The following is a 16,440-nucleotide window of genomic DNA, read 5'->3' on the forward strand; positions in this document are numbered from 1 at the left end:
TAGCATATAGGGGTACTCAACTATGTGTTGAAGACAATGACTTACAAACATACAAGAAAGGGGACAAAGTAACATTTTGTGAAAGGGGTGGTTATACACTACAAGAATTGATAAGGCTAGAGGAGTTTGTAGTCATCCTCCAATAATCATCACTTGTCCAAAATGAGAAAAGAGGCCATGGTTTCTCATCTATTATAAGTGGGAGGCAAATGCTTCACGAGCTCTACTAGGTCAACAACAAAAGAGCCATCGTGCTTTCATCGAAGTACAAAACTATTATAAGTGGGAGACAAATGTTTCACAAGCTCTGCTAGGTCAAAAAGAGAAGAGGCCTTGTGGACAAAATCATCATGAGAGACATACTCTAGCCTAAGATAATGAAAAACTAGCTTAGCTTATTGCAATATCCATAGGTGCTAAGCTTGTTTCTTATATGAGTTACAATCTATTAAATGGAAGGAAAAGGTAAGAAAAGCACTCTAATTTTTATTTTCTAATATTGTGCATGAAAATAATGAAAGGGACGAGGTAGAAGGAAAATTGGAAAGGGGGGGTACACACACAAATGCATCAATAATGTATTTTAAGGTGCCTCAAATGAATGTAAGACTAAACTGTATATCTCAAAATCTTGTAAAATTATGCATCGAATAAGAAAAGGGACAAGGAAAAAGGATAATTGGTTTGGGGGGGGGGGGGGGCACACAAGAGAGAGAGAGAGAGAGAGAGAGAGAGAGAGAGAGAGAGAGAGAGAGAGAGATGCATTAATAGTATCTTTTAAAGTGCCTCATATGCATGTAGGACAAAACAATGCATCTCAAAAATCCTTAAGCTACAAAAGTTAGTATGTATGGCATGTCCGTAATGTATCCTAATGCTTAGGCCTTCTAAACTCCTATGTAATGGCTATGTTGCCTCCACATACTATATTCTCTTACTTAACCACAGGTATGCTAATGCGTTTAGATGTGTAAGTTCATCCGTTTAGATGTGTAAGTTCATCCATGTCATCATATGCCTTTCGGGACTATGCTTTGAGGGCCTAGTCTTTGGAGATGCCATGTTTACTAAATTTGTAAAACTAATGATTGCCATACACTATAGTCTCTAAATCATATGTCATAACATTCTTAGCATTAACATTGCCGTGGCTACAATGCTTGCATTCGACTCGTTGATATTGCTCTATGTTTGCAACAACATTTGAAGAAGGTTGAAGCTTGTGCAACCTTCTAATAAAAGGGGGGATATTGCGGTAGCATTCATGCAAGTTTCAAATCCAACATGGCATACAATTCTTGAATATAAAATTCTCACCAAACCAAGAGATTTTGATGGCCATTTTGACGGACAGCAATAAAGCTACGGCTCAGAACACCTTTCGATATGTAGAATTAATTGGTAAGCGATGCTCGAAGAGTACGATGACTAAAAGGGAGGGGCCATGCGAGGTTGCCACATTGTTCCAGGGGGCAAAGAAGGGGCCCATCATGCGGCTTGCCGAGATGGCCAAGCCGAACAACACCAAGGTTGGGTATCATGTAGCCTTTCTCATATGTTGGGGGGTCATAAACGTGGAAAACAACTGGGTGTGGCCCTTCTGGTAGTGAGCTGACAACTTGTGAGACTGGGCAGCCCGGTACAATCCGCCCTTGCATGCGATGCAAGGGCCTGGGAGGAAGCATGCACCTAACCACCCATCCATGGCTCTTCAATAGGAGACGGGATAGCGAGACGAGCCAAGGGGGCTGTCTTGGGTAGCGAAAAGCCCGCAACTGCCTGTCGTCCATGAGGGAGTAGATGATCTTACGCGCGAGCGGCCACAAGAAGGCAGGTGTGGTGGAGAGGAGAAGGCGCAGTGTGGACTCTGCAATCTCCTTGTTGGAGTCTGCATATACCATGTGCTTGGCCTCATACTGGTCCCTCAACTTCCTACACGCTTGGATGCTCCCTGGTATGCCCTTTATGCCCATGCGCACGCCTATGTCGTGCCATGCTCTGTAATAGGCCAGCTCCTCCTGCTCCGTCCACTCTCGATAGCCATACCTGGAAAGAGGCACAAAAAACCGAACAAAATTTCCATGCGTCAAGATTTACCGAAGCTCCAAAAGGATAGAATCACATTCACAAAAATGATTGCCAAGTCCGCACAAGGCCGCCACATCAACAAGCCCATGCCGGCAGAACGCCGCCATATCAACAAGCCCATGCAAATTTTGGTACTTGCTACGTCAGACCATGGTCACCCCCATCAACAACTTGTTGCCACATCCATAGACGTTATGGCCCATGTCAACGAGTCCCTTGCCACATCAACAGGCAAAGCTGTTGTCCCACCCGTCCACGTCAGCACAGCGATGCTATTGGTATTTCGTCAGTCTCTCCTTGCCACGTCAGGCATCTCCGACAAGTTTTTGCCGCGTCAGCGAACACGAACAAATGCTTTGACGCGCGCCAGCTTGGCACGTCGGGAGTGATACCGTTCCTCGTTGCCACGTCAGCAACCAGGACACGCTCTCATACACAGGCACACAGGTTAGGATTTCGAACTCGCACATACTTACGTGGCGGCCCACTCTATCGGCAGCAGCGCGAGCATGGATAGCACGTACAGGTAGTCGTCGTTGGCGATGGGGTAGAGCGAGTGGATAAGATTGAGGCGGCGCAGGGCGAGGGAGCCACGGTCGCCGTCCACATGGTGGAAGAGCATCTCCTGCACCAGGAGATCGGTGTCATCATAGCGCTTGGAGGCGGCGGTGGCGAACTGGCCCCCCTTGCGGAGGAGGGCGGAGATGGAGGGGATGGCGTAGGTCCGGAATAGAGCGAACTCCAGGGCCTTCCTGCTCAGGAACGGGAACTCCACGTACAGGGTGTGCACGTTGATGGCGTGGTACTCCGTGAGCGCGTCTAGCGAGGCCACCATCTTCGCCCTCTTCTCCCTCATCCTCGCGCATATCAACCCCCACGCTAGACATGATGCTATACAACAGAGGAAGACGACGACCCAGAGCACGGTCGCATCCATGTCTCGGCCTCGGAGCTCTCTCTCTATACCTCTGTCTCTCTGCTTTCTACCGACGGGACGCCAGGAGCATCGTCGCATCCATTTGCTGCCCCCTCTCTCTCTCTCTCTCTGTCTCTCTCCCCACACATCAGTCCGGCCCTTAGATGCCTCAGCCCGATTCACACAAATCCAACTGATGTAAGCTTTGGGCCCATTGCGTAGTAGTAGATGTTTCGAGAAAGGGCTCGGTACTCGCTTTCACACGGGTCGAAGACTCGCAGTTCGAACGTACACAAATAAAACTGTAAAAATCAAGACAAAACGTTGTTATGTCTCACGGTAATATCAACTAGTTGGCTTGGCCAAGCCCTTAATTAAACTTCACATGGTTGGTATCTTTGTGAAGCTTATCACAAGGCTGTATACACGTCACTCACCTCACATTTTTGTGAGCAAAAGCAAGCAAAGGTGTGATACTATGCACTGTGTGTGATGATATATTCTTTTAAGCTACTTGAAGCTAAGGTAAAAATTATTAAACATCGAATGAAAAATTTATTCGAAAAAATCATACATTTTATGCTTCATTTTCCAGCTACTTGAAGCTAAGGTAAAAATTCTTAAACATCGAATGAAAAATTTATTCGAAAAAATCATACATTTTATGCTTCATTTTCCTAAAACCTTCAAACAATGTATCCTTTAGGGTCATTCTATCAGCTGTCTCATTGTCAATTAAGCTTTGAGCAAAAATATGTTATTATGAAACTATTTGCACCTCAATAGCTTCATGGTTTTGGGGTTTCACAAATTCTTCTCTTTGTAGGAAAGAGAGAAAATGTCTATAGATTTGGACATACACCTCTCTTTACCATATGCTATCGGGGCATAAAGTGTTTTCTCCTTGATCTTGTTCCACGCATACTGAAAGAAGATCACTCCATATAGTACCACACATCTCCCATTCCAATTGATTGAGTGTTGTTACCAAACCATTCCAGTGTTGCTTTGAAACATTTTGAATCTTCAAGGATCCATATCTTGAAAACGGTTGAGCTAGATGATTAGAGGTTTCCCTATACGTATTATGCCTAGAGCAAAAGTTATTGCTAGGGATACAACATTTTTTATATGATGAGATTGTTGTGGAGATTGGATAAACAACTTCCGATGGTAGGTTTCATTGGATTTAATAAAAAACTTAAAGATATTAACCAAAAATCATCCAAAATAAAATTCTTTATAGTTTAGTCATTTGCAGAGAAAGAGAGAGAATGTGCTAAGAGGGGGAGGCCTAAAGAGAGAGGGGGGAGTTCTTCCGTTAATTTTATGAGTTAATGTAATGGTGGATCAAAAAGTGAAGTTTTTTTTTTTTTTTTGGCATGAAGATATCACTTTCAATATGTAGGAGGACCTCATAAACAATCATTCAATAGCTATGAATTCTACCACATTTGTGTTATTCATAAAGGAATACCTTAAATATTTGTTTGCTTGTAGCTCATAAATACTTCTTTTCTTGTAAAGCCTTTCCCTTTTTAAATCATCATGCCTAGCATATCTACTCACAATGTTGCCTTTCCACCAATAGCTGTTAGTTCTCCCTCATCCAACCCTAAGTTCACCAAATCCTTTGCACCCTTAGCGCCTCCCACATGTTTTGACCATCACTTCTCTCGCTTCATCCTCCCTTGCAATTGTGTAGATTCCTCCCTTCTTCACATTTTCTTAGGGCTCTTGCAATCACTAAAATGACATGATGGATATGCTACTATGGGGAGAGAATTGTGAAAAGCCTACCTACTTCCTTCATCACCATACTCATGATTTCTTATTGATGATTGTTTGGTGCCCTTATATTAATACTTTCTCATGCAATGAAGGCAAGTTGTGAGCACATTTGTTCCTTCCACATACCCCATATTAGTGTAAGCCCCCCCCCCCCCCCCCCCCCCCCACACACGCACATTTTTGTGAATGAAAAGAATGATGTTCTTATTTTTAAAGAAGAAAAAGTTTTCTAAAAGATATAGATGTATTGAATTATCCTTAAAAAAGCTATGTAAGATTGGGTTTAGGGTCTAATATGGAATTTTATGTTCTTCATCTATTGGGATTCTTCCTTGTTTTGGGTTACATTGTATGCTTCCTTGCACTCTCCCTACACAAATCCTTGCAATTGCTTTCTAACGCTCATGCTAACCCTATAGAGACTATATAACAATTAAGTGTGATTGCCTAAACATTGATCATGGAACCAAGTGAATAATGCAAAGAGATATGGACATGGTCAAAATCATTAGCAAGGTGTCTAGAAATAGTTCAAATTGTGCCTTAGGGTATTGGCTAACTTATCATTGACGTGTTAAACGCTTAGGTGTAAATTAAACCAAATGACCCCCTCCCCACCTGAAAAGAGAAGCTCGAGTGAGAGCACGAGCAATCAGAAGCATCGAAAGTGTGAGCTATGGTGGACGGAGCAAGAGAGTAAGAGACAAAGACACAAGATGTGGAAACTCCAATAGTCACAATGTGTGACCAACCTCCCTCACTAAAAAAATAAAGAATGAAGTGATAGTGATGGGCACCCACCACCTGTAATGTACTGGTGTGCAGGTATTGTCAGTGTAGTAAATACATGGGTGGCACAAGCATATGCGCCTTTACCCTCAACACCCCCTTTCTCTCTCGCTCCAGTGTTTTCTCATGACATGTTAAACACTTAGGTGTAAATTAAACTAGAAAATCCCCCTCTTTACCCCCAACACCCCTTCTCTCTCTCTCTCTCTCTCTCTCTCTCTCTCTCTCTCTCTCTCTCTCTCTCTCTCTCTCTCTCTCTCTCTCTCTCTCTCTCTCTCTCTCTCTCTCTCTCTCTCTCTCTCTCTCTCTCTCTCTCTCTCTCGTGTTGTCTCATGATGTGTTAAACACTTAGGCGTAAATTAAACCAAATTACTTTCTCATGTGTTTTCTTGGGAAACTATTAAACCTTACTTATCATTGACATCTTAAACATTTAGGTGTAAATTAAATAGGATGACCCCCTCACCCCCTTGAGGGGAGAAGCTCGACTGAGAGCAGAAGCAGGCGGAAGCACTGGAGGTGTGAGCTATAGTAGATGGACCAAGAGAGCAAGAGAGAGAGACACAAGACATGGGAAAATTAGCTATTGCATTTAAGAAATAAAAAATGTACTAAGTATACCCTTTTCTCAAATGCACACACTTATAACATTATGCACTGCTAAAAGATACACAACGCCCACATAGGGTACATCAAAGCTTACTCAAGGCTTGAGTAGCAACTTTTGAATATTGCATTATAACCCCTCATAGTTGTCAAGAAAACATTGACATCCTTGAAGAACTTATCAAAAGCATTATCTCTTCTCTTTAAATCTAGCCACTCCATGGACTCTAATATTTCTAACTCCCAAAATTCTTTCTATACACAACTTCATTTTGTAAGCTAAAGCATCCAAACCAAGTCCACTAACCCCTCTTTCATGGAAGTAACCTAGCTCCACCCAATAGGAATTCATTTCTTAGAATATTTATCAATTATAACTTCATACATATGCTTTGAAAAGAGTTGCAATCCTCTTCAAAATGGATTAAGGAAAATGAAGCATGATACCAAAAAATAGTTATGCATGACAAGAGGATGGCATTGACACTAGCAATCCTACCCACCAATCCCCAAGTTTGACCCTCCTAATTATATTAAAGAGGCAATTGGCAATCGAGTTTGTGAGCCATAGTAGCTACCATGCCAATAAGAAATCTGATGTACCTCAATACAATACCCCACTTTACTATACCAAAGCCTCACCAAAGCCCACTTTCATTAGCCAATTAAAAAAAACTCCCATGAAAGGAACATAATCTTTCCCTTGCTCCAAGTAGTATTTCAACTTGAGGCCACTTAAAAAAGCCCAACTAGAATCAAAACACTTGCAAAATTTTGGATAACATTTTCCAAGAGGTAGATTCATAAGCCTTCTCACAGTCCATATTGACAAGCATATATTTCTTGCCCATCTTCATCACATATTATAAAGCAAAATATATCTAAAGCATATATCACTTATATTTATTTAGAAATATTATTGTAAGCCATGTTTCATATAGTTAAGGGATGAAAATCACTACAATGAACTCTTGTGGGAATAGCCTTGATGAGGCCATTATTGGCAAACATTGAAACTTCTCCCTTGAGCATTAAGAAAGATAGAGATGTTAGGATAATATACACATTAATTTTTTTGTAAAATCAATGAAGAAGACCATAAAAACCAAGAATCTCCATAACTTAAATGAGCATGCCTTATAATTATTGAAATAGGTCCTTAATTATAGTCCATGATATTACATCTCTTATTAACTATTTGTCAAATATGTCCCATCCTTCTACAAAACCAAACTACATTGCCATATGTGTATCCACAATATAGGATTCCTTTCTAATCATGCCTTCCTAATCTCTCACCTAATCCTAGCATGTAGTTCTAATCCTATTTTGAATGCTTCTGATATGGCTATAAGGAGTAGAGGTGCTATTCTTTTAGCTCTTGGTGTTGGTCCTCATAATTAGGTTGCTTGTATGTCTTGAGGATTACCTTTGTGCTCAAGAACAAGATACAATTAATGCTTCTTGAGTACAACCAGGAGCCACTTGGGAAATTGAAGGAGATTCTTGGAATTAGTTTTTCTTCAAGTCTCACAAACAAAAGCATAAAAGGGAAACTTTTGGCTTCATTAAGAATGAACATTGGAAGCACCACTCATATGATGTTCAAATAGTTGGAGTTTAAATTGAGAAGAGGACATTGCTCAAGAGATCTCTAATAGAGTCCAAACTAGAACTTCTTGTGAGGAAGAGCATGAGGATGAAGTTTCCTAGCTTGGATGAATCGCCTACTAAAATGCAAGATCTAAGTACATACAACCTTCATCAAGCTTCTACATGTTACATTAGAGTGGTGAATATGTAGAAATAAGAAATCATTGTCTTTTGCTATGGTTGCACCCCATAATGGCATTTTGAAACTTGGCTTTGAGCTTGACATATTCAGGGTAGTAAGCAAGCTCAATTGATTGAGTGTGTTTCCCTTAAAGTGATGCAAGTTGATGGCTTTCAATGGATGAGTTATGGATATATATTAGTCTAACAACCAATTATATGATACGAGATTTCATGTTATACATGGTTTTATTAAGCAAGAAGAGAGAAGAGACTCTATTTTTATGGGCCTATTTGAAGATATTTCCATTATCATTATCATTGGCATGTTATATCTTATTATAACATTCACTTGACAATTTGAGGTCCTTTAGATGCATGGTCATCAAATCTTTGCACAACCTAGTGAGTAAGAGGACCAAGGACATCCTAAGGTATATTTTTGGCACACTACATAAGTTTTCCAAAAAAATTTGAGAAGGTTTTGAGCATACGATTATCAACATTGCCCTTCAATTATCAACATTGCCCTGCTTTGAGCCCAACATTACACAAATTCATCATCACTGCCTGTTCTGTGCCTATGCCTGTTCATACTGCTTACTCTCCCCGCACCAACACAATTCCCATTGAGATCATAGGGCTTTGGAAGCTCTATACCTAAGCTCTCTCCCACTCAAAGGGTTTTCAAAATGGTCATCTCTGTGAGTTGCAATAAGTAAAAAATCAGGCGCTTGTCCTGAAACCCTAAATAGAAAGCCATAGCCATTTGGATTGAAGCTCATAAAACACTACATTTTCTCACTCCTACCACTTGAATCAAGTTCTTGCCACTTTGATCAATTTATTTAGTAAGTTTCTAGTAATATTTTCTCATCAAACGAGTAAGGAGGGGAAAATCTATGAAGATTTGAAGGATTCAAGTTTGATTATGAGATTAAGAGTAAGCCCCTGAAGCTGTAGGGTATTGTGGACTTTAGGGAGCCAAAGGAAAGTTGGTTGAAGGAAGTGACATTGAAGGCCTATTCAAGTTTGATACAACTTCCATCCCTTCATGGTATGCAACAATAACACATTATGTCAAGAATCTTGTGGTGGGGGGACTTGCTTGAGCTACTACACCAAATGCACAAGATACACAAAAGAGGAAGCTCATTTGAGAACACAAGAAGAGAGATGGAGGCCAAAACGTTTTCTTGTTGGTTTCTTCTTCTTCTTTCACACACAATTCAATGTATAAAAAGTATAGCTAAGATACAACATAAAGGAAAGTGGTCTACTAATTCAAACAGTGCATAGCTGACTATACTAATCGGCTAGCGATATATCTATGCTAGCTGTAGGTAGGTGTAACAAACTAAATATAATAAGTGATAAGTCAGTAGCCATGTGAGGATCATAATGACAATCGACATGCTAAGCATGGACGTGCGGACCCATCTAGCCAGATAGTTGTTAACCCTCAGACGAACAAGGTGGAAAATCGAGAAACTCTAAAGCAGAGGACAAGGCCAAGGCAAAAGTGAAATGGAAGACGAAGGTGCGCCAAGAAAAATATGGAAACACAAGAAGTGCATAAAAGTCCTAAATCAAGGAGAAAGGCACACAAGAAAAGGCGCAAGTCAACACTTTTGTAAAAAGGCACAAGGTGCACCATGATTTATTTTAAGAGTGCCACCCGTGCAAATTGTAAAGGTAGATGAGCGGTAGGAAGGAAACTAGGAAGATAGAAGGATAGTGGAAAAAAGAGCCTAGGCTATGATCGGCCATGTAAAAGGGGATGACCACCCACATGGGATTTAGAGCTTTGTATATAAAGTTCAAAAAGTGAATGAGAGCTCATTCTTTGGTGTGTGGCAAAGTGGACCCTTCTTCTTCTCTCCTTCTCTCCTCTTACTTGCTTGTGAGTGCTTGAGGGAGGAAGTGTGAGGGAGTGAGGGAATGAGGTTGTGAGAGTGAGGGATCTTGGAGGTGAAGCTCTCCACCTTCTCCTCTCTTCTTCTTCTCTTCTCTTTTCTCACGCGTTGTCGCACCAAATTTTCGTATGAAGAGTTTGTGAAGTCGCTCATCGTAGGGATGCTTAGCAAGATGGGAGCAAAAGATGATGAAGTGTATTCAACTCAAGGTTAAATACATGAAATCCAAAAGGGAATTCTTATCTTTCATCATGACACTTGATAGCTCTTCGAGGGTCAATGAGGAAGAATAGAATATCAAATTTTTCAAAGCAATGTACAAAAACGAATCCCATTGTATGGAACTACCAACAAAGACTCCAGCTCCTCTAAATATTTACTTCCAACATCCATATGTCTTATGAGGAAGACAAGGGAAATGACAATTGTGATGTTTTTAAACACCGCCAAAAAATCAAGTGCACTTTCAAAGATTTCTATCACCAAGGTTTTGACAAAAAGTGAGGAGATTGAGCATTAGACAACGCACAACTGATTCTAGTAATGTCGTTGTAAGAGGAGAGACAAGTAAGGCTTTGTATAAGAAATTGTTTTTTGAGGAGAGTCAAGTAAGACTTCGTATGCTCTTTTGGCAAATCAGAAGTAATCAGAAGGTGCGTTCAACAAGAAATCATACCATCACTTTGATCAGCTACTTATCATTAAAGGTGGCCATCTTCATCCCAAAAAAAACAATAGCCACTTGATGAGAATGTAAGATGGGAAGTGGCCGTCAAGTTTGCCATCTTCGTTCTTGTCTTGCAAAGTTGATGCTTGGCTTCCTAGCCTATATTTGCTGCTATTTTGCCTCCTTCATGTCCATAGATCCTGTAGTTTCGTAGTTGAATTGCAATCGTCTTTTCGTGGTGAAGAGAATCTTGCCTAAATTTCTACTTAGTACTCTGGAGTTCCGAAAGACAAGATGATGATATTTCCCATATTGGTAGCCTTCAGCATATCCACCTACTCCCGAGAATTATGATTACAGTGTCCCCTAGAATCAGGTGCCTCTTACCAATCACGTTGCACTCTTCCCCACTTTAGAACTTCTAGCAGCCATGGGTTTTGTGACAATCTCATTTTGTCACAGCCAGCACTGCCTCTCGGACTGAAGTATGAACTTCACGGCTCCTCTCCAAAGCTCTTACTTAATAGCCACTCTCCTTCCAAACTCCTCGTCTCCTCCTTCCTTTAGTTCCATCATTGTCCATTCATTGCCATATCACAGAGTCTGAGAGAGATGGCCACTTTGAGACCACCCTCTTGATTTGCAGCCTCTCGTCCTGTCCATCTTCTCCTCCGTCGTTCGCCTTCTACCGGCATGATACCAGCTAGTAGCTTAGTTGTTGCATTGTCAAGCTTTAATTTGAGGACTCTAGCTATGAATTTAGCACCAATGACAAAGCGCCTTGCCCCAATATCAAGAGCTTCCATAGTAGCAAAATTCAATATGTCAACAACTTATAATTAATCACTAGAAAAGCTAACCATATAAGCAATTTGATGAATGCTTGTCATGTGATCGAGCTGCACTCATACGTCCTTTAGTGTCGGGCTTTGCAACACTTTTGGTTGTACTCTCCTCGTGATCAGTTGGCCTTCGGTGTTGATCTTCACCCCCCTTTTGATTCCCGATCGTGTGTTGTACTTCTCTCCCTCTCACTTCCTTTCAAACATGTCACTTTGTCAAGCCGCTAGCCTATAAATGCTTTACGCCAGGTCGGAGATTGCTATGAAGGGGTGCCATGATCGGAGACTAATCTCTAAATTTTAGGTCTCTTGAGTACTATTGTTGCACTATTCGATCAAAGATTGCTCTTTTTTCCCCCTTCCAGCGAGCTCCCACTCAAATTTTTGGTTCTTCTCCCTTTGATGGCACACTTTTTCCCCTCTCTCATGACCCATCAGAAGATTATTCCTCCCATCCATTTTGCAGGAGGTTGCATCCTCCTAAGATAGCACGACGGTTCCCCCCCGAACCTGCAAGGCTTTTCACACACAAGGTTTGAAAAGCATTGTAGCTTTTCTTAATAAAGCTAAGGATTTATAAAAAAAACTATTCTCTTTTATGGTTATCCTGTCCCTCTGATTTCTCATTCATATTAGACTTGTAAAATGAGGGATAAAAGAAATTCCAAAACTTGTGATTATAATCTTTTTGTGAAGGCAACATCCTGAAGCGGGTGCAATGATCCTCTCATTTTGGAGACTTAATGCGGAAACATTTGTTGCATGAGATTTCACAAGTTGTAGCATCTTTGTTTGTGGTACTTCAATTGATGTTAAACTTGAAGACTTCCCACACAATGTGGTGTTGTCCCATCAGTCTCTATTGATTGTGCTAGGAAGAGCTATATCCAAAGAAGCTACACTGCCATTGCTTCCTGCCTTGAGTCATGCATTGTGCCCTAATGAGGAAATATGCTTTGAAACAGATCTTTGTACTCATCCACTCATGATTTGAGAAATTTTGCAATGTTGGATCCATGTGATGCAACCAATCGACCAACACAAAAAAAATGAATGCATTGAAGAAATTGTGCCTAGCCTAACTACATGTGCTCGTGCGTCATGCAAATGCAAACACAAAAGATACACACAACATAAAATAAACTCATAATGACGTTGACTAAAGAGTTCAAAATCCTAGCGAAAAACTCTGCCCTCAGGTTCGCAGTGGCAAATGCGCAGCATCACGACATCCGCCCCCTCCAAACCTACACATCCCCTCCGGATGGGCCACAGCTACCCATCCTCATCACCACCAAGCTTAATGGTCAATGCAATCTCTTCATCTTTTGTAAAACATCTTCAATGTCCACATGTTCATTTTCATCATCTCTTGGCTGAAGACCATCATAAATCACATAATCTAATTCCTTGACTATGTAGATTGCTTCATTTCTTCTCTTGAATAGTTTGATTCTCTTCCCTGCAATTGGAATCCGCAAGGCTGTACCATCAAGCTCTACTAAGGAATATGTAGCATTGTCACTGGTGTCATAGACCAACACCCAATCTCCCTCTCTAATCTCTTTAGGTCTCAATCTGTGTCTACTATCAAAGTGGTCTTTCTTCCGCATTCTGGCCTCTTTGAGCTTTTGAATTTCTCTCTCAATGTCTTCAGGTCTTCTCTCCAAATGACGAATACGAAGAGACAAAAGATCTGCTCTAGTCATCTCTTCTTGTTGCCACGGTAAAGCACTCCAAGTAAGTGTGCAAGTCTTTGTAGGCACGACTGGCTTACATCAACTGAGCTGGTATATAACTTGTGGTCACACTATGAGTAGTGCAATCAGTCCATAAGGCATAAGGCAACAACCTAGGCCACTCCTGAACTCGTCCACTCCATGCTTTGGCCGAGGCTTTCACAATCGGCAGATGGCCTCTTTCGCTCTTTCTGTTTACTTTTGGATTATATGGCGAAGTCGAAGCAAGTCTAAAGCCAAGGCAAGAGAAAAAATCCCTAGCCTCATCAGCATCCAACTCACCTCTATTTGCAGTAACTTTTCCAATACATCCATACCTGCAAATAACATCCTCCAATAGAAACTTACAAACCACTGAAGTAGCTTTCGTTCGTAATGCTCTTCCTTCCACTTGATTTGTGAGATCTTCTCATGCCAAAACAATGTAGCACATTTGCCATAAATCAATAGGCATAGTAATCGAATCAAGAACCCGCTTGTAATGAACACATAGTGGGTAGGTAAGACGAAGCTCATCTCTATGCCTCACTGAAGAGAACAACTGACAATCAGGGTATGTCTCAACAAACTATGAGATATCTCTATACATGTCTCTCCACCAATAACGCTCTTTGATCTTCTCATAGGTTGCCCAAATAGCTCAATGCCCAGCCCAAAGACTTTCATGAAATTCTTTCATGATCCGCACCCGTGAAGCTCTATCACAAACAACTCTCAATGGCTGTCCTCCTCGTTTTCATAGATGCTTCTAAAGTAGCCCACTTCGCAATAAGAAACCATAAGCCTTTCTTACTAATCTTCTTGAAGTCTGCATCAGTCCATCCATCCTATCTGGACATAGTACTCAAATAACGACCAATCTGTAAATACTCTACTATATACAAGGACTCATCAAAGCTTTCCAAAGCACTCACATGACAAATATTATCAACATGCATGGCTGAAAGATCAACCCCATCATCAGCATCATCAACACAAGAAAAATCCATATCATCATACCTCGCTTGTGAAAGCATATTAGCTACTAGGTTGTCTTTACTTGCTATGTGCTTGAACTCAGGATTCATGGATTTTATGTACCCAATCCACCTAAGCATGGAAATATTTGGAGTAGAACAGCTCTGATCATACCTAGAAGAGGCAAACAATCAGTCTCAACCACCACATAAGCTCCAATGAAGTACTCTCTGTCATTCTTGAGAGCCATGACAACTCCCAAGAGCTCTTTTTTAACTTGTGGATACCCTCATTGCCGTTCATTTAGGACTTTTGCCCCAAACCGAATAGCATACCTATTCCCATATGCATCGTCTTGGCCAATAGCCCATCCAATGCCGATAGGACTAGTGTCAACAGTAAGAACAATAGGTCTCCCACACTCATAATCTACCTTTGAAAGAGTCGAAGTAGCTCTCAATAATTTCTTCAGTTTTTCTGCATGGCTTTAGTATGCTTTATCTCCCAAGAAAAACGTTGCCCTTTTCTCAAGAGCTGGTAGAGATCATCTACAATATGAGCAAAATGAGGAATCCAAATAAGATAAAACACACAAGCTCCAAGAAACCTGCGAACCTCCGGAGCGGGAGAGCAAGTCTCCACAATCTTCTCTATGGCATCAACCTTCGCAAGGATGAGGCTTCCTGGCATAATATCCACACATACGACCAACAATCAAAACTTATCTAGAACCAAAAATAGACTTCAACCATGACAAGGTCGAATTCACTTCTTCTAGTCTTTAAAGAATCCTCTCAATATCTCTAATATGTGAAGCCACAAAGAATCTATATCGGTGGTCATCTAAAGAATTGTATTTTCCTTCTTCCAAACAACCCTTGATAGGTAAGTCATCAATGAAAGGCATAGTAAGCTTAGGAATAAAATCTCGTAGAGCCTTGTTCATCCCATTCATCATATGAGCAACGGAATTAGTAGCTCCTTGCGGAAGCATACACATTTGGACAAGGCCTAAAGGTGTCTTCATTGTAGTCAAATCTCTACTCTCAAGGGTAAGCTGGAACTAATCATATCTGGAATAAAGATCACCAAGTGAATAGATAGCTCATCCAACAAAAGCTTCAGCAAACTCATCCACAATAGGTCCATCACCAACATTTCGAATAGTGACCTTGTTTAGTGGCTGTAGGTTATGTATGAATCTGAGTGTCCCATTCTTCTTAGGAAATGTGAACCATATGTTGGAATATGGAGTTGAAGATGGCTCTAGAATCCCCATCCTGATCTGCTCATTCAAAAGCTCTACCAATTTGGGCAAGTGAGCCCTCGGCATAGGAATAGGCCGTAGATTCCAAGGGACATGCGGAATGGTAAAAATAACCATAGGCATCACAACCCTAGGATCAATGCATCCGATCTCATGCGGAAAGAAAGCAAAAGCTTTTTCATGTCTCCATAACATTTCTTCAAAACACCTTACCTCTTTAGAAAGCAGAAAAAATTTAGTCCCAATCTTCATCTCTTTCAATGTCTCAATTGAAAAATTATGTTCGATACTTGTAGGATCTCGTAAAGGAGGTTACATAGCAGATCTCCTAATCATCTCTTCACCGTCCAAAGGTAGCGGTCTTGCAACTGGTCTAATCTTCTTGTCAATTGTCTTATATTTTGTTTGAACTCTAGCTTCATTGCTATAGCCTACAAATTTCAACCCTTGTTGAAAATACCCTGGTAAACACAAATTTTGCTGTGTATAAACAACAACACCCAAATCTTTTTGCTGAAATATGTTAGCAAGGAATACTTTTTGATGAGAATCCTCAACACCCAAATTCATTTGAAGCATGAAATCAGCAATTTTGCAATACATTGCTGGAGAATGGACCTGTAAGACATATGAAAACTCTTGATTGTTAGCATTTAGCAATACCGAAAGCTCTTCCATGGTATCTAAGCATGAAAGGCCATCATAGAGACCATCTATCCAATCCTCCTCCTACAAAACACCTGCAATCATCAATTCTTTTTCTTTTCTTTTTACATATTGCCCAATAGCTCTAGGCATATAAAAAATATGTTGAAAACACAAAGTACTTTCAATGCATACACCATAGACACATGAGGAAAAACTAGCGCTGCCAGGAGAGGCGAGAGCTTCCCTTGAATCGTACCACCATCGTCTCGCATGACAGTGATACCTAACAAAAATCCGACTCTCCTGCTGGAAGAGGGAAATCCCTCAAAGAATCTTTATTCCGTTGATGATTGATGCAAATGGTCATGAACTGGATAGCTCTCTTCCCATCCTTGCTTTGAATCCAATCCATCATCCAGAAACTTAGTCTCCATTTGAGAC

The 16,440-nt window shown here is 40.9% G+C and overlaps 1 protein-coding gene across 1 annotated transcript; it reads right to left on the reverse strand.

The window, feature by feature from the left end:
* Positions 1 to 1,102: 1,102 nt before the first annotated feature.
* Positions 1,103 to 3,204, reverse strand: LOC148034054 (ER-bound oxygenase mpaB-like). Its single transcript, XM_087682059.1, has 2 exons — positions 2,565 to 3,204; positions 1,103 to 2,046 (listed from the first exon to the last, which is right to left on the reverse strand). Exons 1-2 carry the CDS (start codon positions 3,101 to 3,103, stop codon positions 1,395 to 1,397), a joined length of 1,191 nt encoding a protein of 396 aa, XP_087538185.1. The 5' UTR covers positions 3,104 to 3,204; the 3' UTR covers positions 1,103 to 1,394.
* Positions 3,205 to 16,440: the final 13,236 nt, after the last annotated feature.

This window comes from Lygodium microphyllum, chromosome 7 (genome assembly GCF_053477565.2).
Source record: "Lygodium microphyllum isolate KBCC chromosome 7, Lygodium_microphyllum_v1.1.10, whole genome shotgun sequence".
In the NCBI taxonomy this organism is placed as follows: Eukaryota; Viridiplantae; Streptophyta; class Polypodiopsida; order Schizaeales; family Lygodiaceae; genus Lygodium; species Lygodium microphyllum.

Coding starts and splice junctions, on each gene's coding strand:
- LOC148034054 (XM_087682059.1), bottom strand. CDS start 3,103: ATGCGACGATGCTCCTGGCGTCCCGTCGGTAGAAAGCAGAGAGACAGA. Junction 2,047..2,564: donor CCGATAGAGTGGGCCGCCAC/GTAAGTATGTGC, acceptor GCCTCTTTCCAG/GTATGGCTATCGAGAGTGGA.